At 43.5% G+C, this 22,551-nt stretch overlaps 2 protein-coding genes across 2 annotated transcripts in view; both read left to right on the forward strand.

Annotated features, from left to right (window-relative positions):
- The first annotated feature begins 4,809 nt into the window (after positions 1–4,809).
- Positions 4,810–22,551, forward strand: part of LOC124615528 (E3 ubiquitin-protein ligase PPP1R11) — a 79,554-nt gene continuing 61,812 nt past the window's right edge. Inside the window, exon 1 of the mRNA XM_047143488.1 lies at positions 4,810–5,076. Coding sequence (XP_046999444.1) covers positions 4,999–5,076 — 78 coding nt within the window. The 5' untranslated portion in view covers positions 4,810–4,998. The remainder of the gene's footprint in view (positions 5,077–22,551) is intronic.
- On the forward strand, positions 5,086–15,474 carry LOC124615527 (succinate--hydroxymethylglutarate CoA-transferase). The gene is made up of 2 exons (XM_047143487.1): positions 5,086–6,296; positions 15,050–15,474. The coding sequence occupies exons 1-2, from the start codon at positions 5,220–5,222 to the stop codon at positions 15,278–15,280; spliced, it is 1,308 nt and encodes a 435-aa protein (XP_046999443.1). The 5' UTR covers positions 5,086–5,219; the 3' UTR covers positions 15,281–15,474.

A 22,551-nucleotide genomic window follows, 5' to 3' on the forward strand; every position in this document is an offset into this window, starting at 1 on the left:
ACTGAGGGTGATGCAGACCCATAGGCCAGGCACCCATAATCAAGCCGGGACTGCACAAGGGCTCTGTACAATCGCAGCAGCGTGCAGCGATCTGCACCCCAAGACGTGTGGCTAAGGCAGCGGAGGGCGTTGAGGTGCCGCCAGCATTTTTGCTTCAGCTGAGTAACATGAGGAACCCATGTGAGCCGGGCATCAAACACGAGTCCCAAGAAGCGGCAAGTGTCCACCACTTCAAGCAGGTGGCCGCCGAGGTAAAGTTCAGGATGAGGGTGGACCGTCCGACGCCTGCAGAAGTGCATAACTCGAGTCTTGGCTGCAGAGAACTGAAAACCATGAGTCAGAGCCCATGATGCTGCCTTGCGAACGGCGACTTGCAGCCTGCGGTCGGCGACTCCCGTAGTCGTGGAGCTAAATGAGATGCAGAAGTCGTCGGCATACAAAGAAGGAGACACCGACGACCCCACTGCTGCAGCCAGACCATTAATGGCCACTAGAAATAAGGAGACGCTCAACACTGAGCCCTGCGGGACCCCATTTTCCTGTATATAAGATGAACTAGAGGTGGCACCGACTTGCACCCGGAAAGAGCGGCGCAATAAAAAGGTTTGAAGAAAAGCCGGGAGCCGACCACGAAGACCCCACTCATGCAACGTGGCGAGGATGTGATGCCGCCATGTGGTGTCATACGCCTTCCGCAGATCGAAAAATACAGCAACGAGATGCTGACGTCGGACAAAGGCCGTACGGACTGCAGATTCCAGCCACACCAAATTGTCCGTGGCAGACCGGCCCTGACGGAAGCCACCCTGGGATGGAGTGAGGAGACCGCGCGACTCAAGGACCCAACACAAACGCCGCCCCACCATACGTTCGAGCAATTTGCACAAAACGTTGGTGAGGGTAATGGGACGATAGCTGTCCACCGCCAGTGGGTCCGCACCGGGCTTCAAGATGGGGACAATAACACCCTCTCGCCATTGCGACGGGAACACGCCTTTGCTCCAAATGCGATTAAATATCGAGAGAATGTGTCTCTGGCAGTCCCTGGAGAGATGCTTCAGCATCTGCGCGTGGATGCAGTCTGGGCCTGGTGCTGTATCAGGGCAATCGGCGAGGGCAGCGAGGAATTCCCTCTCGCTGAAAGGAGCATTGTATGTTTCAGAACAACGCGTGTGGAATGAGAACGGCGTCCGCTCGGCTCGCTCCTTTAGAGAGCGAAAGGCGGGGGGATAGGATGCAGTCGCAGAGCTCTGAGCAAAGTGCGCGGCAAGCCGTTCAGCAATGGCGGCAGCGTCCGTGCAGACAGCGCCGTCCAAGGAGAGCCCAGGGACACCCATAGGGGTCTGGTATCCGTAAATCCGCCGGATCCGGGACCACACGAGCGAGGGGGAGACATGGGAGCCCAAGGATGAGACATACCTCTCCCAGCACTCCTGCTTACGCCGTGCAATAAGACGATGGGCGAAGGCACGGAGCCTATTAAAGGTGATGAGGGTCTCAAGAGACGGGTGCCGCCTATGACGCTGGAGAGCCCGCCGACGGTCGCGAATAGCCTCAGCAACCTCCGGCGACCACCAGGGTACAGCCCTCCTCCGAGGGTGGCCAGAAGAACGGGGGATGGCAGCCTCGGCCGCTGAAATGATGGACGTGGTTAAAACACGCACCACCTCGTCAATGTCACCCTGTGAGGGAGACTCAATGGTTGCAGCGGAAGTAAAAGCCGGCCAGTCAGCCCTGTGGAGAGCCCAGCGGGGCAAGCGCCCAGAAGAATGACACTGGGGCAGTGACAAATAGATGGGAAAATGGTCACTACCACACAGGTCAGGATGCACTCTCCAGTGGAGGGATGGGACAAGTCCAGGGCTGCAAATAGAGAGATCGATGGCCGAGAACGAGCCATGGGCCACACTGAAATGCGTGGGAGCACCGGTGTTCAAGAGGCTAAGGTCGAGCTGAGCCAACACATGCTCCACGGCCCGACCGCGGTCATCGGAGACAGTCCCACCCCATAGAGGGTTGTGGGCATTGAAATCGCCCAGCAGCAAAAAAGGTGGCGGCAGTTGGGCTATCAGCGCAGCCAGGACATGCTGCGCGACAGCACCATCAGGTGGAAGGTAAATACTGCAGACGGTAATAGCCTGTGGCGTCCACACCCGAACAGCGACAGCCTCTAAAGCTGTTTGTAGAGGTACAAACTCGCTGTGAAGAGAGTTAAGGACATATATGCAAACGCCACCAGACACCCTTTCATAAGCTGCCCGGTTCTTAAAATAACCCCGATAGCCACGGAGGGCGGGGGTTCGCATTGCTGGAAACCAAGTTTCCTGCAGAGCAATGCAAAGGAAAGGATGACGGCTGATAAGTTGGCGGAGCTCAGCTAGATGGTGGAAGAAACTGCTGCAGTTCCACTGGAGGATGGTATTAGCCATGGATGGGAAAGGCGTGAAGGGATTGGGGAGGCAGATTACGCCTCCGGGGCCCCTGCTGCTACTGAGTCACCACCTGGACAACAGCTATCTATTGCATCCGAGGGACTGGCGAGATCCATGTCCTCAGTGGACGCCAGAATCTCCACCTCATCCTCAGACGCAGAGCTTGTAGGAAGCGGTGGAATGGGTGCCACCGCAATGTCGGTAGCCTTGGGGAGTTTCTTCTTCTTCTGCTTCTCGCACTGCGCCTTGGGTGGTTCAGGCTGGGAGGGCGTCACTGGGTCAGTCTCAGGGACAGACGATGACCGTGTGTCCCGACGACCAGGGACTGGCGGTTGTTTGAGCCACTTGTGGCTGTCGGCTTTGGAACCGGTCGGAACGTGCGAAGGGAGGTCCCCAAGGGACCCCTTCCTTACGAGAGTAGCCGAAGAAGTTTTACACTTCTCCGGCTGGGAAGGGGGGACTGATGTCCCCGATGGTTGGGGGGGGTGTTGCTCCTGAAGTAGATGGAGCAGGAGCAACAGGAGGTTTAGTGCCCCCCACCATCAAGGGGGCAGGTGTGGGACTTCGACTCTGAGAGCTGACTGGAGTGGATGGAATTGTAGGAGTGACAGTTGCGGCATAAGAAGCTGTCATGCGCACTGGATGAAGCCGATCATATTTCCGCTTCGCCTCAGTGTACGTCAGGCGGTCGAGAGTCTTGATTTCCATGATCTTCCGCTCCTTCTGCAGAATCGGACAGTCTGGTGAGCAAGGCGGATGGTGCGCACCACAGTTCACACAGATTGGAGGCGGCGCACAGGGATGATCAGGATGGGAAGGTCGACCGCAATCGCGACAGACGAGGTCGGAAGCACAGCGTGAAGACATGTGGCCGAACTTCCAACACTTGAAGCACCGCATTGGGGGAGGGATATACGGCTTGACATCACAACGGTACACCATCACCTTGACCTTCTCAGGTAACGTGTCACCCTCGAAGGCCAAGATGAAGGCACCTGTGGCAACTTGACGATCCCTCGGACCCCGGTGGACGCGCTGGACGAAATGGACACCTCGGCGCTCCAAGTTGGCGCGCAGCTCGTCATCGGACTGTAAAAGGAGATCGCGGTGAAAAATAATTCCCTGGACCATATTTAAGCTGTTATGTGGGGTGATAGTAACAGACACATCCCCCAACTTCGTACAAGCCAGCAAGGCTCGTGACTGGGCAGAGGATGCCGTTTTTATCAACACCGATCCAGACCGCATCTTGGACAAGCCCTCCACCTCCCCGAACTTGTCCTCTAAATGTTCGACAAAGAACTGAGGCTTCACAGACACAAACGAGTCCCCGTCAGCTCTGGTACAGACGAGATACCGGGGCGAGTATCTTTCGCTCTCATTCACAGCCTTTCGTTCCTCCCATGGTGTGGCCAGGGAGGGGAACGATTTGGGGTCATACACATTAGCCTTAAAGTGAGCTTTGGAACGCTTAGAGACTGCTGACGGCTGGCCGCCAGCGAGAGATGATGTACCACGCTTCATTGCGGGTCATCCGCCCTGATGCCACCTACTCCGACCAAGGGCCCTCCCCACGGGCGCCACCCAGCCACAGCAAAGGCCACCTGGCAGGATGGCCATTGCCGGGAGTCCCGATGCCCCAGGGCGATGGGCATCTACTCCTTGGCATACGTGGGGAGTTAACGGCGCAGGCATCAGTAGAGCGATCCCTGTGTTGTCAGGGGGCTACAACCAAGAGGGTACATGGCGGCCCCACCACAACGGACTGGCTACCGTGCTGGATCATAGGTGCAAAAATGGCCAAGGTCGTCGTCGCAGTTAAAAGAAACACTGCAGAGTGCAGCGTGGTAATCGCCCAAGAGATCGAAAACGTGCGGGACACCATTGCAACGACGAGAAAGACGGCTAAAGGTCTAATTGCACGACGGATACAATGCACCATGTAAGGCGCCCTTCCCCAAGTGGCTCGCTCTTCGGAATAATTTAGAAAGATGGAGGTCAAACCCGAGAGGGGACCATCACATAAGGCCGAAACATTTGAGACTCCCGAATTGGGGAGGGGTACTTTAAGATAGACTACAGTTCTTCTGCGAAAACCGACTTAAATCGTTTTGAGAACTAGTGTTAAGTGAAGAATCTGAAGAAATCATTCATCCACCTTCGTAATGCTGCCTTATTGGCTGTGAAGACAAGATTAGACGAATTATGGCATACGCAGAGGCATTTAATTGTTCTTCTCGCACTACATACGCAATTTTGCGGGAAAAACTATATCATTTGGTACCAAGCTAAGTACTTGCAGTTCACACAGTTCACAGCGGTATGTACCTTTTATATATAGTATAACAGCAGAGACACATGTGTTATGTCACTTGTTCACTGACAGTGACCGGCAGTGTTTCTATATAATATGTCAGATAGTGTTTGTTTTTGATGAAGATAATCTTTGGCGAAAGTATTTTTATGGTGTCGGCAATGTACAGTTGTTTACGTTTGATACGTGCTACGACGAGTGTGTCTTGATTGTATGGTTAGTGCTGACTAGGTTTTCCTGAATCGTGACACTATGACAGAGCAAACTCGTTCGGCTACGCCCGCCGAAGCCACTGTGACACTGGTCGAAAGCGAAGAGGATATTCAGCAGGTATGACCGTTATCTGTGTACCGTCTCTTGCGTAAGGATTATTACATTTTACGACTTGTTTGAGGAATCATTGCTTATCTTTCCACTTTAAGCGTTGAAATTTTTTAGTGTAAAGTAAGAAGGAGTCTTACATCGATATAAAAATGCTATTTCGGATTGGGAATTTGATAAAAACTCGCATCTTTTTGGACCACTGCAATTTCATCTCGTTAAATTGCAAAAAATGTTATGCAGATGTAGTGACTAATAAGGCAGGTCCGTTGGATGGCATCAGGGTACTGGATCTGTCGAGAATAATAGCGGGTCCATTTTGCACAATGATTTTAGGTGATCTGGGAGCGGAAATTATTAAAATAGAGAGACCTCAAATCGGGGACGAGTCGCGGAACTGGGGGCCTCCTTTTATCAAAGGCACTAAAGAATCTTACTACTTCCTTGCTGTAAACCGTAACAAGAAGAGTGTATGTGTTGATTTAAAATCTCCCAAAGGCCAAAAGGTTATCCATGATCTTGCAGCTAAGTGTGACGTTTTAGTTGAAAATTATGTACCAGGAAAACTAAATGAATTTAATTTAGATTATGACACAATCAAGCATGTAGCACCCAAGCTGATTTACTGCTCTATTACTGGATATGGCTCAGAAGGACCATATAGTAAAAGACCAGGATATGATGTAATAGCTGCATCTGTTGGGGGATTAATGCATATAACTGGACCACGCGGTGGAGAACCGTGTAAAGTTGGTGTTCCAATGACAGATATGGCTACAGGTTTGTATGCTCATGGTGCAATTATAGCAGCATTATTCCAGAGAGGTCGCACGGGTTTGGGACAGAAGATAGATTGTGACTTGTTATCTACTCAGGTTTCATGTCTAATTAATGTAGCAGCAAACAATTTAAATGTTGGTTTGGAAGCAGAACGCTGGGGAACAAGTCATTCAAGCATTGTGCCCTATGAATCATTTCCTACATCTGACGGATGTTATATAACAATTGGTGCTGGTAGCAACCAGCAGTTCAAAGAGCTTTGTGAAAAATTGGATTTGCCACATTTAGTGGTAGATGAACGATTCTGCAACAATGAGATGAGAGTGAAGAACAGGAAGATATTAATAGAAACGCTGAGAAATCGCTTCAAAGAGAAGTCTTTGGAAGAATGGTGTGCATTGCTTCAGGATTCATCATTTCCAAATGGTCCAATCAACAGTATTTCCAAGGTGAGTGTTCATTCCATGTTTGCATAGAAATGTAATGATATTTCATGAATTCCTGAAGTTGATTGTATTTAGTGAAAGTAGATCTTAATCTAGGTATTGCAAGCTGTTTTTTAGTATGTAATGGCCAGACAGCATTATCCAGATGATGTGTTTCTGCAGTTACAGTATAAAGTATCATTTTCTTGTATTTTGAATTGGCGCAATTGGTTGGTTGATTTGGGGAGGATACAAACCACAAGGCCATTGATCCCAGGATGGAATTTACGAATGCTGTTGAAGAAAGTGGAATTGATAGCAAAGAAGGAATTTTTGAGGTACCGTTGTTAGTACAGGAGTGGGGACTAGTGTAATAGGGGATACAACCCGTCGGCTTTGGACATTGACGTCACAAGTCGCCAATCGAGAAGCGATTCTTCTTAGTGTTGTAGCTCCCTTCAGTGGCTGATAAGTGTTTTTTGGCTTTTTTAAAAAAAAATCTCACGAGATAGAATAAACAGATCCACTTTATTAAGCAATCAGTAAAAAAACGAAACTGAAACATAACAGCAAAAGCGAAAATGGTAAACTGGTATCTGGCGACTTGTGACGTCATTGTCCAAAGCCGACGGGTTGTATCCCCTGCTGCACTAGACCCCAGGAGTGAATTTGGGATATTCTAGAAATTGATTAACATTCTCAGTCCACGAGAAAAATCTTTTTTTACCATTAGTGATCAGGTCAATTGCATTTATGTAACTTAGTGTATTGAAGGAATGTAGTGTTTGCAGTTCTTTGGTAAAGAAAGAAACATATTGAAAAAGCAAGAAAGTATGTGATTTTGCATGATAAAAAGTAAACTACTCCAAGCTTTATTTAATGGAATAAAATCAGTTAAAAATGCTTAAATAATTGTAAACATGAATGTTATGTAACATAAATTAAAATTTGTAGTGGTTTGTGCTTTAAATATTGGTTTGAAGATAAGGGTCCCAGAGACCACACCTCGTAGTATACTTTACAGAAAAGTAGCCTCATGAGTAAAATGTTAAAAAGGAAGGCCACGGATAAGAGGGAACTGCCTGCTTTGAGGACAAGAGGAGAAGAAGGAAGGGGATTTCAGCAGAATGAGTAGGTCAAAGATAATACTTGTACATTGGTAAGCACTGGACCAGCTTCAATCCAGAGGTAACAGACTGTGAACTGATTGTAGAGTACAAGGAGAACAAAGATAAAAAAGTAAAAAGCACTCAAGAAATCAATTAAATAATACAGAATAAATAAAAAAACATGCTAAAAGAGAGGGAATTGTATATTAATAAATGCCTGTGTCAAAATGCAAAGATATGTTGGAGGACAAGTTCCAGTCTTCAGAGTTCATAGAAAATAGTATTGGGTAGGAGAATGGAAATAGCATGTGCTGTGTGGCAGGCACAGAGTCCCCTTGAGCCACATGATAGAGCGTGGTCACCACCGTATTTTGGGTGTCTGCAAGGTGGACAGTTCTTCTATGTTGGTTCATCTGCTCAACCAGCTTAGTGGCAGTCATTCCTATAGAAAATATTGTACACTTGGCAGATGTTAGTTGGTAAACAACATGCATGATTTCCCAAGTTGCTCTGTCTTTGATACTCAGGATTTACCAGTGATTGGCTGAAGAAAGTGGTATCGTGCATTATTAGACAGACTTTAGAGTGGCAGTGATGGCAGAGGTAGGAGCTGCGGGGTATATATAATAAGGAAATGTCATAAGCTTTATCAGTGATGTTACAGAGGTTAGAGATTGACAGAAGGCAACGGTAAGTGGTGTGGGGAGGTTGTCATTGAGAGAGAGTATTTCATTTCAGGTATTGATGAGAGGGAGTCGTAGCCTTTATACTTTTTTTTATGAAAATGATACCTATTCCTGTGTCCACATTGGATCTAGATGAGTATCAGCTAGTTTATGACCACTTCCTTGAAGTATTTTTTTCCCCCTCTCTTCTGTGGTTTTTTGGTGTTTGAATATCAAAGTTACATAATTTTCTTCCTAGCACATGAGAGATTTGAAACAAGTAACAGTTAAATTTGTTTTGTTTTCCACTCCCTATATTCAAATCTGTATGTAGAGCACTATTCTTATGTGAAATAATTATTAAGTGGCAAGGATTACAATCAGAGGGGTGCTGGTGAATAGTAGTCAGCAGCTTGTAGGATATTTGTGTTACAGAATCCTTTTACAAAGTTCCTTTTCCACTGGAGTATTATATGTAAATTTTGCTCCATTTCTCCAACATGAGAAATTGCTTATGTTTGTTAGCACTGTAATAGGATAAAGTACAATCCGTTAAAATAAAAAATGTCCCACATTCGTACAGGTATTGTTCAGACCTAGAATAAATGTCATGTAAACATACGTTTAGTAACAACAGGTAGTTGAGATGTGGGTAATCCTGTCATGTGATAACCATTTAGCATTTGAAACTGCAGGGAGGTCCCAAGTGGTACCACTATTTTTATGAATAATTCACTTCTTCTTTTCAAAGAATCAAGTTGCATGAATACATGGGAGATACATTACTGTAATGTGTCCAAATATGCCAGAATCATTAAATGTCCATATAACTAGAAATCAAGTAGATGAGTCAATTGAATGGGAAGGTGGGTCGACTGAAGCGTCTGATCCCACCTGTCGGCTTTGACCCGTGACGTAAGGCTGTTGTGGTGTGTGATGTCACGACGGCGCGGAATTTAGTTTGTGAGAGTGGCATGTTTGTAGGTGTCGTTTCGATGCGATCGGTAGTGCTCTCTGGTGGTGTGTTAGGTGATGTTTTTGGTTTAGTTTGCAAGTGTGGCGTTGTGTGGGAATTTTGATAAATTGCTTTTTCTGTGTATTTGGTAGGTATGGATATGACTGGCAGGGTCAACAGTTTTCGGTTGTCGGCTATGATGGGGGACAGTGTGTTGTCTCTAATAAAATTTCTTCAACTATTCGGATTTTTGGATGAAGTCGTGAAGTGTTCAGTATGTCGTGAAGAAATGAGGCTTACTTAAACTTCCGGCGTCTTGGACAAAGGGTGGCTGTATGTGGAGATGTCATAAGGATAACAGGTCAAGGGAAGTGTTCGATCCCAATGTGTGGCTGTGAATGTAGGTATTGGTATCGGGAGATGTTTTTGAGCTATATAGGTCAAGGAAATGTTAGGTCCTAATATATGGGATCAGTAGCTGCTGTTGAGCTATGTAGGTCAAGGGAAGTGTCCGATTCCAGATGATATTGTATTTTGTGGTATTTGGGGAGTTCTGTGATGTTGGTTTTTTTCGTCGTTTTGTAAGGGGGTGCGTGTCTAAATTTGTTTATATTTAGTTTGTCCCTACCCAAAAACCCCCTATTTCCCGCGCTTGTCCCGTTAGTGTCATTAGGCTTTTTGTGGAACATGTGTGTGTTTGTTTTTCAATGTATTTTCGTCCTCATAATGGGTACGTAACGACTTTATATGCGCCATATTGGAATCGTGGTTTATGGTCGTTTCTGCCATATTTGAGACGTCATGGGTCAAAGCGGACGGGCGGGATCGGACGCTTCCGTATTTCTGGGAAGGCTATACTAATGGCCATCCTTGGCCAATGAATCACTCATTACATTATTAGGTTGGTGTGATGCGTAGGAATTGGTCTGGTGAATCAGACCTGTAACATTTCTGCAAGAGTAATGCTCTTCAGTAATGTGGGTAATTTGTTATCGTATTTTATGGGCTGTAAGATGCTCCTTAATTTTTAAGCATTTTTTTTAAATAACACTTTTACCATTCTTATTATTAGATTGCAGAGCCAGACTAAAAAAAAAATACTTTTAAACCCCCCGAAAATCGTCATCTCCAAGTTTTGGCTGTTTTGCATTCACTCCTCTATTTGCACATTTAGTCTTCCCCATTTTTTTTTTTTTAGTTGCTCTTTACTGGCTCGCCAGTCAGAAATGGTATTTTCTTTGGTGGAGGGCTGAAATGCTGCTCTGTTTCCATATTCTTCTGCATATGATAGTACTTTCAGTTTATAGCCCATGTCATATGAATACCTTTCATTTTTTCCATTATGAAACTAGCTGCTAACAAAGGTATTGTACTGTTGCCGATGTCACAACTCACTTTTTGTTAAAGTTCACTAGCATCTTAGACTGCAGTGACTCATCGTAGGCTAGACACTGTTCTGTATTTGTGATGGCAGGTGAGAGGGAGACAGTGTTATCAAACTTGTGAACCCCACAACTCATGTTCGTTGCTTCGGTGCACTGCTCAATTGAATCCATTGTTGCCAAATAGAGAGAGGTTTCCCGCAGCATTGAATATACACTAAAGAGCCATAGAAACTGGTACACCTTCCTAATCTAGTGTAGTGCCCCCATGAGCATGCAGAAGTGCCATAGCACAATGTGGCATGGGTTCGACTAATGTCTGAAGCAGTGCTGGAGGAAATTGACACTGTGAATCCTGCAGAGCTGTCCATAAGAGTATGAGGGAGTGAAGATATCTTCTGAACAGCATGTTGCAAGGCATCCCAGATATGCTCAATAATGTTCATGTCTGAGGAGTATGGTGGCCAACGGAAGTGTTTAAACTCAGAAGAGCATTCCTGGAGCCATTCTGGATGAATGTGTGTCGCATTGTCCTGCGGCAATCGCCCGAGTCTGTCAGAATGCATAATGGATCTCAATGGACGCAGGTGATCACACAGGATGCTTACGTATGTGTTACCTGTCAAGAGTCGTATCTAGATATATCAGGGGTCCCATATCACTCCATCTGCACTTGCCCCAGGTCATTACAGGGCCTCCACCAGCTTGAACAGTCCCCTGCTGACATGCAGGGTCCATAGATTTGATGAAGTTGTCTCCATACCCTTACACATCCATCTGCTCGATACAATTTGAAACGAGACTTGTCTGACCGGGTAGCATGTTTTCATTCATCAACAGTCCGATGTCGCTGTTGATGGGCACAGGCGAGGTGTAAAGCTTTGTGTAGTGCAATTGTCAAAGTACATGAGTGGGCCTTTGGCTCTGAAAGCCCACATTGATGATGTTTTGTTGAATGGTTCACACACTGACACTTGTTGATGGCCCAGCATTGAAATCTGCAGCAATTTGCGGAAGGGTTGCACTTCTGTCATGTTGAACATTCTCTTCAGTCATTGTTGGTCCCATTCTTGCAGGATCTTTTTCTGTCAGAGATTTGATGTTTCGCCGGATTCCTGATATTCACAGTATATTCATGAAACAGTTGTACGGGAAATCCCACTTCATTGCTACCACGGAGATGCTGTGTCCCATCGCTCATGCGCTGACTGTAACACTATGTTCAAACTCACTTAACTCTTGATGCCATTGTAGCAGCAGCAACTGATCTAATAACTGTGCCTGAGACTTGTTGTCTAATGTAGCCATTGCCAACTGCAGTGCTGTATTGTGCCTGTTTACATCTCTCTGTATTTGAATACACAAGCCTATACCAGTTTCTTTGGCACTCCAGTGTAGATGTAATAACTGCTCATTGAGAATTGACTATGTAAGAATGTGATTGGCAGCTCCAACAGCACACTTGTTTAAAGATCTTATTGCTTCTTGCAGCACTTCCTAGACAATATGTAATGTGTACACTGTGTTAAGACTGCCAATATCCTTTCCTTGTTGCAAATAATCTCATATTTACAAATTGCTTGAATGTGCTACTGAGGATTTGAATGCCCTGCTGAATATTTTTTTTTTTTACAAAGAAAGTGGCACTATGGTTAGTGTTAGGCAAACATGAGACAAGCCTCTCATTTGGCCAAACCATGTCTGCCATTTCTCACAGGGGATAATAAGACTCCATTGCAAAATGCCCATTATTAACACTGCAATGCCCATTATTAACACTGCAAGGAATCACTAATAATTTTCTGAAACCAGCCATGTCAGTATGCCACAATTACTGATGGGAGAGACAGTTTTACATGTCATGACCAATGTCATCACCACAGTCAGTGGACTAAATATTGAGGCTAACTGCCAATTAGAAATGAGCAGTGTACTTCAGTTGGAAGATTACTGACTACTGCGTATATTTGGCACACAGAAAACCACCAATATTTTATTGTACGTTTCCATCCAGGCATAGTCTGATAGGTGTCTGTTTTGCCTAGTTTTGTACTATATCAACTCTTGTAAGACTATGGAACAATTTTTAAAACACTTTGTTTTATCCATCACAGTACCCTTGTTAAGGTGTAACTGTATTTATTGGATACTGCTTTCTATTGAACGTCATCTACAATTTTATAAAAATGTTCAGTACCAAACAACCACTTGTCCACCAAGAAACAGTGTAATGTAGCAACTACATTAACTCTACCCCCTCGTGTTTTTCACTTTCAACTTCATTTAAAAACTTAAGAATAATATTTATACTAATAAAACCATAAGGGCTTTGCCCATAATTAAACTGAAACAATTCATGACAAATGTAACCTGACATAAATTGTTTTATTTTCTTTCTTGTCCAGACAGATATAAACAAGAGAACTCTGACATTGGGCAGGTGTACCGGTACATCAGAACGATATATGTAGAAGGCTCTAAGTCTCACAGAGTGGGCAGATGCACTAGCTGACATGGCTTGAAGTGCATAGTAAAGTAAAACGCTTCTAGTAGCTTCTAGAACCAATCCAGCATAGGAATACCTTTCAAGTAGCAAGAAAGCATGCAAGATTGATATTTCTGCAGGCAACCCCCATATGACTTTGATGTGCGATATTGCGGGTTATCGTCATCGGAATAAAATAGTCCCAATTATTCTTAGTCCCTCAGGCTAAGAAAAATATAATTTAAGGTAATTGATGATAGTGCTTGAGAAAACTATGTCCTCTCGTACATGTCTTATTCTTTCATTTAGCTTATGAATTGAGTGATTACCTGATTACTGATCCACATGGAGGTATAGGTACCGTGGAGGTGGTGCCTGCTTAGGGGTTGGCGCACTCTATCCATAGGATTGCTTCTGGACTGTGACTGAGGCCAGACTCAATCTGACTGCTCTGCTAAAATGTTCAGTCTGTGTAGTCATTACGTATTTTCAAAGTACAAAAGCTTTCCAGACACTGCTCTGAGTGTCTGGAACAGCAGTTGATTAATGGCAAGGTATTCTACTATTAATAGGCACCAGTAAACGAGTGCGTGGGGAAGTGACTTTGATTATGTGATACAAAGTTTCATTAAACTGTGACAAACTTAGAACATTGATAGAATTGTGTACCATAATCAGTATGTTGTCTCATCGTCATCTGTAAATGATCTAATGCATGGCTCCTTGCTGATGTGAATTTCCGATATGTCATCAAAAGTACAGCATGTAAGATGCCAACTGGTTGTGTGTGTATAACAGAATCCCAATTCAGTGTTTCATGTTTGAATGTGTAGGCAAGTGAATGCAATTGTAATTTCATTATTACGAGACCCGCATGGTGGTGCAAAATTAACTACTTAAGATTACTCTGAATGAAACCAATATCCTAATTCTGTTTGCTTCCAGTATAGACAAATTATATTAGAGGTGGCTAATGTATATCAGATTTATCAGTCGTGCGGCCTAATTCATAGTGAAGAATAATATCTACGTGAATAGTGGATGTGTCATCACATAGCGTGGAAGGGAAGACATTAGATTGATGCCCTGTCATTCATGTGTTCTCAGATTCAACAATAGGTACCAAATACTACTGTAATAGCAATCTCTGGCAGATGTAACGTGTGCTCTCTTAGAGGACACTGCTCCTCTCAATTACATTTCAGTTATCATGGTAGATCCATTTTCTTATTTACAACAAACCTTTCCATTTCCACAATTACTTTATTTATTTGTTTCTTCTCACAAGAGGTTAGTGAGTATGTCAAGAGCAGAACTGTCTTTGAGGGCAACATATCTTCACGAAGTATAAATGTCATGGCGTGTCGCGCTTGCAACAGTTAACAAACGTTAGGCGGCCATTGCTCGCTGCATGCTTTAATTTGTTTGACACCTCTGATCTCAAGTGACTAACCACTGGCACTGATACATAGCAACGACAATCAAATTTTTTTTCAATCATGTTACAGCATTTGGTTCAGGCACCATGGTAGTCAACGAAATAAATGTCTGAGTAACAACCATCTCCATTGAGGCTTCTAACTTCCAGCAGGACGGTGTTTGTTGGTTACAGTTTATTCATCCAAGGATCATTTTACATGAATATGATTTGTCAGCTCAGTACAAGGAAATTATAAGTTGTGTGTGCAGACATATAAAAATATGCATGTGTGTTTAATGAGCAGAGGACAGATGATTGGCCTTGGACGTATCAGTCAGATAGAGCATGAACTTACATCCTTCCATTTCGAGGCCAGTGTAACATTCAACTTACACCAAGGGTGCAATGCTCTTATGTTTGTACCTGTTTGGAACAATTTAGTTAGTTTAGTGTTACAATGTTGTATTCCTATGGAACTCGAAGATTAGCTACCTGCATCATCTGGTCTGAGACTGGCATAACTCCAAATTAATGAGTAAAATCCTTTCAGTTTTCAAACTACGTCTATTTGAAAAGAATTATTGAATTTTCTATAACTGTCACTGATCGTTAAATTCTGAAGATGGTGATTGATACATCTGTGAAACACTTGAGAATTTTGAGTTGAAGTGGCTTTGAAAACTGAGGAGTGATATTTTTTAATGCTGTCACGAAAGATTTGGAGGAAGTGTTCTGAATTAGTGTTGCATCTAATGTTCCAGGTCATGGCTGATCCTCATATCAAGCATATTAACCTGATAAAAGAAATGGAGCATCCATCGGGTGAGAAGATAAGACTAGTGGGTCCTCCAGTGAAATTCAGTGACTGCAGAAATGAAATTAGCCTTCCACCACCTTGCTTAGGTCAACACACATCTGAAGTTCTGAAAGAATTGTTAGATTATTCTGATGTTGAGATTCAGTCTCTGCAGAATTGTGGGGCAATTAGCTGATTGTGGAGACTGTCAAAGGAAGCAGACAGACAGTACTCATGTAAGAACTGTGTGAGCTGTTTTAAAGATTTTGTTCATATTTTGTGCAATGATCCATAGTTGTTTTATATATAAAATGTTGTAGGCAATGGCATGTCTCATATAATGTAAAAGTGTATGTAAAAAAGATAAGAATAAATGTATGTCATAAATAACTTAAGATCTTGTTTTTTCCATCCTCTCATTGTGAGACGTTCAGTAAAGTATTCTTGGAAGTTTGTGTGGAGCAGCTTTACAAAAGAATATCATATAATCTCTCTCTCTCTCTCTCTCTCTCTCTCTCTCTCTCTCTCTCTCTCTCTCTCTCTCTCCCACCTCTCTCCCCCCCTCTCTCCCTCCTCCCCCCTCCCCCCCCCCCTTTTCATGTGCAAGGGGGAGGGCCAGGCTAGATGGATCATATTCAAAGTAAAATTTGTATGTTAGATATGATACATTCATGCCAAAGGAATGTGAACCAAAGTTATAATATTGTCACGTAGTGTACCAGTTAAGTAGAAAAACTAACACTTCACACTGAAAGCACAGGTGTAAAGCACACACAAAAGTACATGTGGAGCTGAAATGCTTGCTTCAACATGGCATGCTCCTATTTAACAACAGTATGCAAACAATAGATCACTGCTCAACACACAGTTGAGGTGTTGTCACAGAGGAACAATGAAAAAGAATACTACAAATATGTAGCATTTCAGACAAAGTCCTTCCTCAGAAGTAGAACTTTCTCATATTCACTTAACTCTCACACAAATGACCACTGTTTCCAGGTGCTAAGGTTGAATGTTAGCACCCAGACAGTAGCCATCTGTGTGTGTATGTGTATTCTACTTCTGAGGAAAGACATTGAAACCTTGTGTATTGCTAGAATTCTTTTTCTTTGTGCCTGTCTGTGACTCAATGCCTCATTTATGTGGTGAGTAGCAATCTATCCTTTCCGTATTGTTGTTGTTCCCTCCTCTGCGCCTTTTTAAATGTACATTGCTACACTAAGCATTCTAAATGTTTTGTCAGATCATCATGGTTACTGTGATTTGCTTCCATCAAGGTACTGTAATTGTTGGACAGGTCTTCCTTTTATATGATATGCCATTAGTTAATATGAATTCTCATTTGGCCATTTCCACCTTCTCTGAAGCCTCTGTGGTCTTCATTAATGTTGGCCCCCTAGATGGCTCACAACTGTCTTGTCCATACTTGGAGGGCGAGCATGGAAACCCACATAATTTCACTACTTCTTTGTTTCTTGTGCTGCTGTCCTATTCTCTGACTGTATATTTTCTCAGAGTTAGTGCATAGGACCGATACCATGTTGGTGACCTAGCATGTTCACAGGACATCTATTTTGGTTGTTTCCATTTTCTTAATTTATTTTACACTGCTTATTTCAGTCACCTTATTGTTTGGGCCCCACATCTGGGTTTGTGACCACCTTTTCAAAACCTATTGAAGTGCAGGCTATGCAGGGGGATGTTACTGAATATTCAGTAAGATAATCAGTTCATCTGGGAGGTCAGCAGGCAGCGGTACGGTGGTAGCCCCTTGATTATGCAGGAATGCACAATTTAGGCATGATCTGTTACCTCTGTGTGCATGCAGAGGAGTTGGTGCCTGTCCATTTAGGGGGCACTGGTACTTGAGAGTGGTCATCAAACCAGAGGCTGTTGTTCTGGCTGGGTGGTGCTCATGGGGATACCCTTGTCTCATCTTGACGGATATCTGGCACAGTGAAAAGACCAAAGTTATCAGCTGTTGATCATGAGGCACCAGCAATCTTTTCAGACAGACCTGAATGTTTAAATTCACATGGTTGTGACCTCAAGAAATTTCCCTCCTTGGATGTGCCATGGGAGGAAAGCAAAATGAAGCGAACTTCAGAATCTTACTTCCTGATTTACATCCGGATTGGTGGAAGATTTTCTATCTAATAAACCAATGTCCTTCATAGAAAATATGTAAAATGTATTTGGAGAAATTTATTCCTCAGTAAATTACAAAATAGTTTTGTCTTAATTAAAACAACAAATCTTATTCCGTCCCAAGCATGTCCCTTGCAAAGAATTTGATGTTGTATCTGTTAATGTGTTACCCCAAAAGAGCCTGAGCACAGTACAGGGGTTAATTTTTAACCAGAACTTAATGCTGCAGCTGGGTGTGATAACTTGATAAGATTGACACTGGAGCCTTCGTCCTAATGTTTGAGGAGGATATGCTTCCTAAGAAAGTCAGTTGTGCTCTGCTAATGTGGTGTGAAACCATATTTTCCACCTCCGATGTGGTGATTTGAATGCAAATACTTTGATCATATGTCTTTCTGTTGTGTGAACAGTGTAATTTGTGGAGACTGTGGTGTGCCACTTCATGAAAATACCCCATGTGAGCAATCACCATTCTCTGTCAATTGCAGAGATGACCACCATCCATGATCCCCTACGTGTACTACCCTAATCAAAGAAATCTAGGAACTTACAGTCCTCAATTGCCTCTTGTATTTTGAAGCCCTTAAGTAGTATGACCACTGATATTCTGTTCCAGTGGTACTGAATTTTGCCACAACTTGAGTATGTATAACCTCCAGTTCCTCAACATTGACATTTTGTAGTAGTCAGAGTAATTTAGCACTTTCGCAAGGAAGGCACTCCCCCTCTTGTAGTTCCTGTGTTATACTCTTTAGGGACTTTTCCGTACCCAACCGAAGAAGCAACATTGGCCCCTGGCATCTACTTGTGACTGGGGTCCCTTTAGGGAAACCCTTGCAAGAAATTTACAGACCAGTGATTCTGCACCAGCCAGTGGTTGAAGGAGCTATGGACAACAGGTCCCAGCACTGCTCATTCCTCTTCAGTTGCTACCACTGGAGCGGGTTAGCCCTCACAAGAGTCTATACTTTAAAGTGGTTAAAGAGGAAAAGAATTATTGGGAGAAGGTTACACCTGTGACCACAGAGGTGCCAAATCCCCCCAGACTGTCAGATAAAGAAGCTATGCTCATAGGTGTTGTTCCACCCACATTAGTGACAGTGATTTTGGGGCATGACCTGTCTCCATGGCCCCATTGTGCCTAATCAGGACATCCTTATCATGATAATTCAGTGGAATTGCAATTTACGGTACTGTCACCTGCCAAAACTACAACAAATATCCTGTTCTGTATTCTGTGATGCTCTCCAAGAAAATCCTTTCTCTAATGACCACTCTCTAATCATCTGAAGTTACTGTGTCTCCTTTCAGAATTGTACTGGCCTCAAGAGAGCATCTGGAGGGGTTGGTATTTTCATTCATACAGACATCAGCGAGTGAATTTCCCTCTGTATCACATTGGAAACAATACCAGCGAAAGTGCAAATGCCTCTAGCGATCCCCATTTGTAATGATTAACACCTGGGCTGCACCCACATGGGAGATGGCCACCTTGATCCAACAAATCTCCAGTAACCCCCCCCCCCCCCACCCCCCCACCCCTCCCTCCACACTTTTACTACTTGGGGATCTCAATGTACACCACCTCATGTGGGGAATTGTCACATCATCTGGGAGGGATCTTCTGATTGATCAGCTTATTTGTGATCTCGAGATGCCTCTCCACAGTGAAGGTACCTCCATTGTTGGGCAATGTTAATCAAAAAGTTAACTTTGCTAGTTGTTATTCCATTACTAAAAATGTTAACTCTGTTAAACATTGAAGTGTTGCTTTACAGGAGACTTGTCGCAGGTTAAAGTTAATCGTTAACTCACAATAGTAAAATTTATGTTGTGGATGTAATGAAATGAACAAGTGAATTAAATGTATTACAGTTGCTTAAAAAAATTTTTTTGGTTGAGGAACTTTAGGTAGAACATAAAAATAAATAAAACCGTTTAATCATTTAATTTTATAATTATTTAGTTATCAAATTTTAAATGACAGAAGAATTGAAATACAGACCAATAAGGTGTAGATCTTCAACATAAGGTGCATATTTCTCTTCATTGACGTAAGTATGTTAAAGCTTTCATCTGAGAGTTTAGAAGCCAAAATGTCTTTGCCCTCAGTAAAATGTTTTTCGATTTGGGTATTTGAGGGTATAAGAGTATTGTATTTAATAAATAAATTTACTGAAACTGGTTTTCAAAGAAATACCACATTGTTTAATGAGTCTTCATATTTCATGCATAGCCACATTTTGACTAGACTCTGGGCTTTGCTTTTTACAGGTGTTACTGCTATGCTTCTCTTTATATTGAGTGGTAGGCATAAAAATATCTTCATCTTCGCTGCTGCTGATTCTGCCGCCACCACCACTTAGTGTCTCTGGCCTTTGAACTTCCAGCAGCTTCATGCCTCAAAGCCTCTTCTACAACTTTTTCCATTTGTTTTCTTACTACATGCACTCAACTGTAGTGCCATGGTTTTTCATAAGTTGTAGAGCTAGAATCCTATTCCACGATTTGGTTTCCACAGTCATTCCACTAACAAAAAGCAGTACTTAACGTGAGCTCAGTAAACAAACAAACAGCTCAGTCAATAAACAGCCAGCAGCTAGTTATTCTTGCTTGCACTTGATTATTTGCATAAATTACGTGCCCCAGTGCAGCCACACACGTGTGACCCAAACTTGTCAGAACATGAAGTCCATGGGCAGTGCGGCATTATATTTGTCATAAATAGTAGGTACGTAATTAATGAATAAAAAACTTAAAGAATGTTAACAGGCATTAAAGAGCCCATTCACATTTTTAAAATTAACATAAAGGTTAGTCCATTACATGAAAAGGTAACTTTGTCAATTAACGATTGATGAATTAATGGTCTTGTGCCGAGTTATGAGTACCTCTACCCAATTTAGTGCAACGGTGACGCCTTTTCAGCTATTGACTGTACAATTTCTTCGCCAAGCCTAGTGGCTGTGCGATAATCTTTGTGACAGTGATCATTTTCCGGTGATCCTGTCACTTCCTTATCTCTGTCCAACAGTTGTAGTTTTCTGTTGTCACTTTCATCACCTCTCCATCAGGTTTATTGACAAGGTTGTCAGAGATGCCCCTGACACGATCTCGTGCACCACTATGGCCCCCTCCACTGGTAGCTGGTACCATGGTGGACCAAAGACATTGCAATAGCTATTCAGTACTGTTGAAGGGCCCTGCAACATCTCAAGCGAGATCCTTCACAAACTGCCCATCACTTTTAAGCAGCTCTGTACAAAGACTCGCTAGCTAATTAAACGCAGAAAGAAAGGTTGCTGGGAGGACTGCACCTCCTCTTTGGGGACATATGCCTCATAATTCCAATTGTGGACATAGCTCTGTAGTCTACTAAGCTGGGCACCGAATCTGTAAAGAAAATACACACGGCAGAATCACGCAGACAACACAAGTGAAGCTGATTCTGAAGGCGCTTCTGCAGCCTGGTGAGACCCTATAAGACATAAGAAGAGCATCCTAACACTTTCTTGGTAACACCTCATTCCCAGTGCCTGTGTCTGCCAATAGCTTTGGAAAAGAGGACTCATTAACTTCAAATTTAGAGCTCTGCACAAGATGGACCGACCACTGTCAAGGATGCAGAAACTGAAGCAGTGTTCAATGTCTGCATCCTTGCAAAAGTTCTGATGGTGACTTGCCATTGCATGGCTGGGAACAGTGCTGACAGGAAGAGTATTAACGCCTGGTCTAGCATATGAGAAACATGTAACTTGTTCATGTGGTACTTGAATGTTCAGACGAGGAGTTCAGCTTCACCATTAAATTGAGGGTGGAACGGTGCTGTTGTCACCTGTTTGATGCCTTCTGTCGAGGTGAACTGGGGTCCATTGTCCAAAACTAACACTTTTATTAGGCCTTCAGTACCAAAAATTGACGTCAGTCTTGTTAGTACTAACAGTTGTGGTAAATTGCATCGGCATCACAAACGGAAACTTACTAAAGGTGTCTGTCATAATAAACCAGTGAGAATTGCAGTAGAGGCCCACAAAGTCAATATGCAGATGCTACCGAGGGGTGCTGACCCTGGGACAGTCATAACATTTCTTTGGCAGAGCAGGCTGGTGTTCCAAACATGTTGGACATTATGAAGTCAATTGTTTGATTTGCTTGTCCATGCCGATGCATGTATAATGGCATTGGGTGAGCTGCTTAGTGCATACAGTGCCCTGATGTCCTTGGTGGAGAAGGCGAAGAATGTCCTTATGAAGCAGATGCAGCACTACTACTTACATTGATCATTGTTTGTAGGTAATAGCCTAACACCCTGCCGGACAGATAAGTTTGCTGAAGAGCAAAAGAACATTGTGCAACCGGATTGCAAATCTGCTTAATTGACTTTGTCCATTGGATGCGGAGATACTACAAAAGAATCTTGAGATTGGGGTCCACAGCCATTGCCTGAGCAAACTGAAGGTGATCTGTGTGAAAACCGTCAAGTGTTTCAGTGTTCTGAGCACAAAACAGTGGAAGCACGAGTCCTCTGAGTATTGAAAGCCAAATTGGTGCCAACTGGTCGGTGAGAAAGAGTGTCTACATCTGAATGGTTAGTATTGGCATGTACACAATTTTTTACTGGTAATTGGGAAAGAACAGAGATTGATGCTGCAACTTTTGTGCCTTGTGTGGAGGGACTGGCTTGGAAGGGTTGAACAACATGGTGACAGGTTTGTGATCAGTCACCAAGTAGAACTTTATGCCATATAAGAATTGGTGTAGTTTGGTCACCCCATACATGATAGAAAGAGCTTCCTTCTCATTCAGCGAGTAGTTGCACTGAGCGTTGTTGAGGATGTGAAGGCAATTGGCCTGTCAAACAATCCACTCCTGTGTGAGAGAACAGTGCCAGTTCTCTAAATATAAGGAAACACTTCACAGCATTCGCTTCAGAACTGCTACAAATTCGTCGGGCAATAGACCGCGCCGCTTGAACTGGCAACACAACTGGCACTGCTAAGAATATCCTATGACTTCCACATCGCTGGCCATGGGTTATACACAATGCTGGTGACTACTTTGGAGCTCGGTAAAACTTTGAAACACTTTTCAATTTTTTGTGAGCTTAAATAAATAGTTATATATAAAAAACAAAGATGAGGTGACTTACCGAACAAAAGCGCTGGCAGGTCGATAGACACACAAACAAACACAAACACACACACAAAATTCAAGCTTTCGCAACAAACTGTTGCCTCATCAGGAAAGAGGGAAGGAGAGGGGAAGACGAAAGGAAGTGGGTTTTAAGGGAGAGGGTAAGGAGTCATTCCAATCCCGGGA

Source organism: Schistocerca americana, chromosome 5, assembly GCF_021461395.2.
Source record: "Schistocerca americana isolate TAMUIC-IGC-003095 chromosome 5, iqSchAmer2.1, whole genome shotgun sequence".
NCBI lineage: Eukaryota > Metazoa > Arthropoda > Insecta > Orthoptera > Acrididae > Schistocerca > Schistocerca americana.

What these genes read in the sequence shown, in the direction of transcription:
- LOC124615527 (XM_047143487.1), top strand. Translation starts at nt 5,220, where the DNA reads ATGCTATTTCGGATTGGGAATTTGATAAAAACTCGCATCTTTTTGGAC. An exon ending in CAATCAACAGTATTTCCAAG is followed by an intron (nt 6,297 to 15,049) that starts GTGAGTGTTCAT and finishes CTAATGTTCCAG; the next exon opens with GTCATGGCTGATCCTCATAT.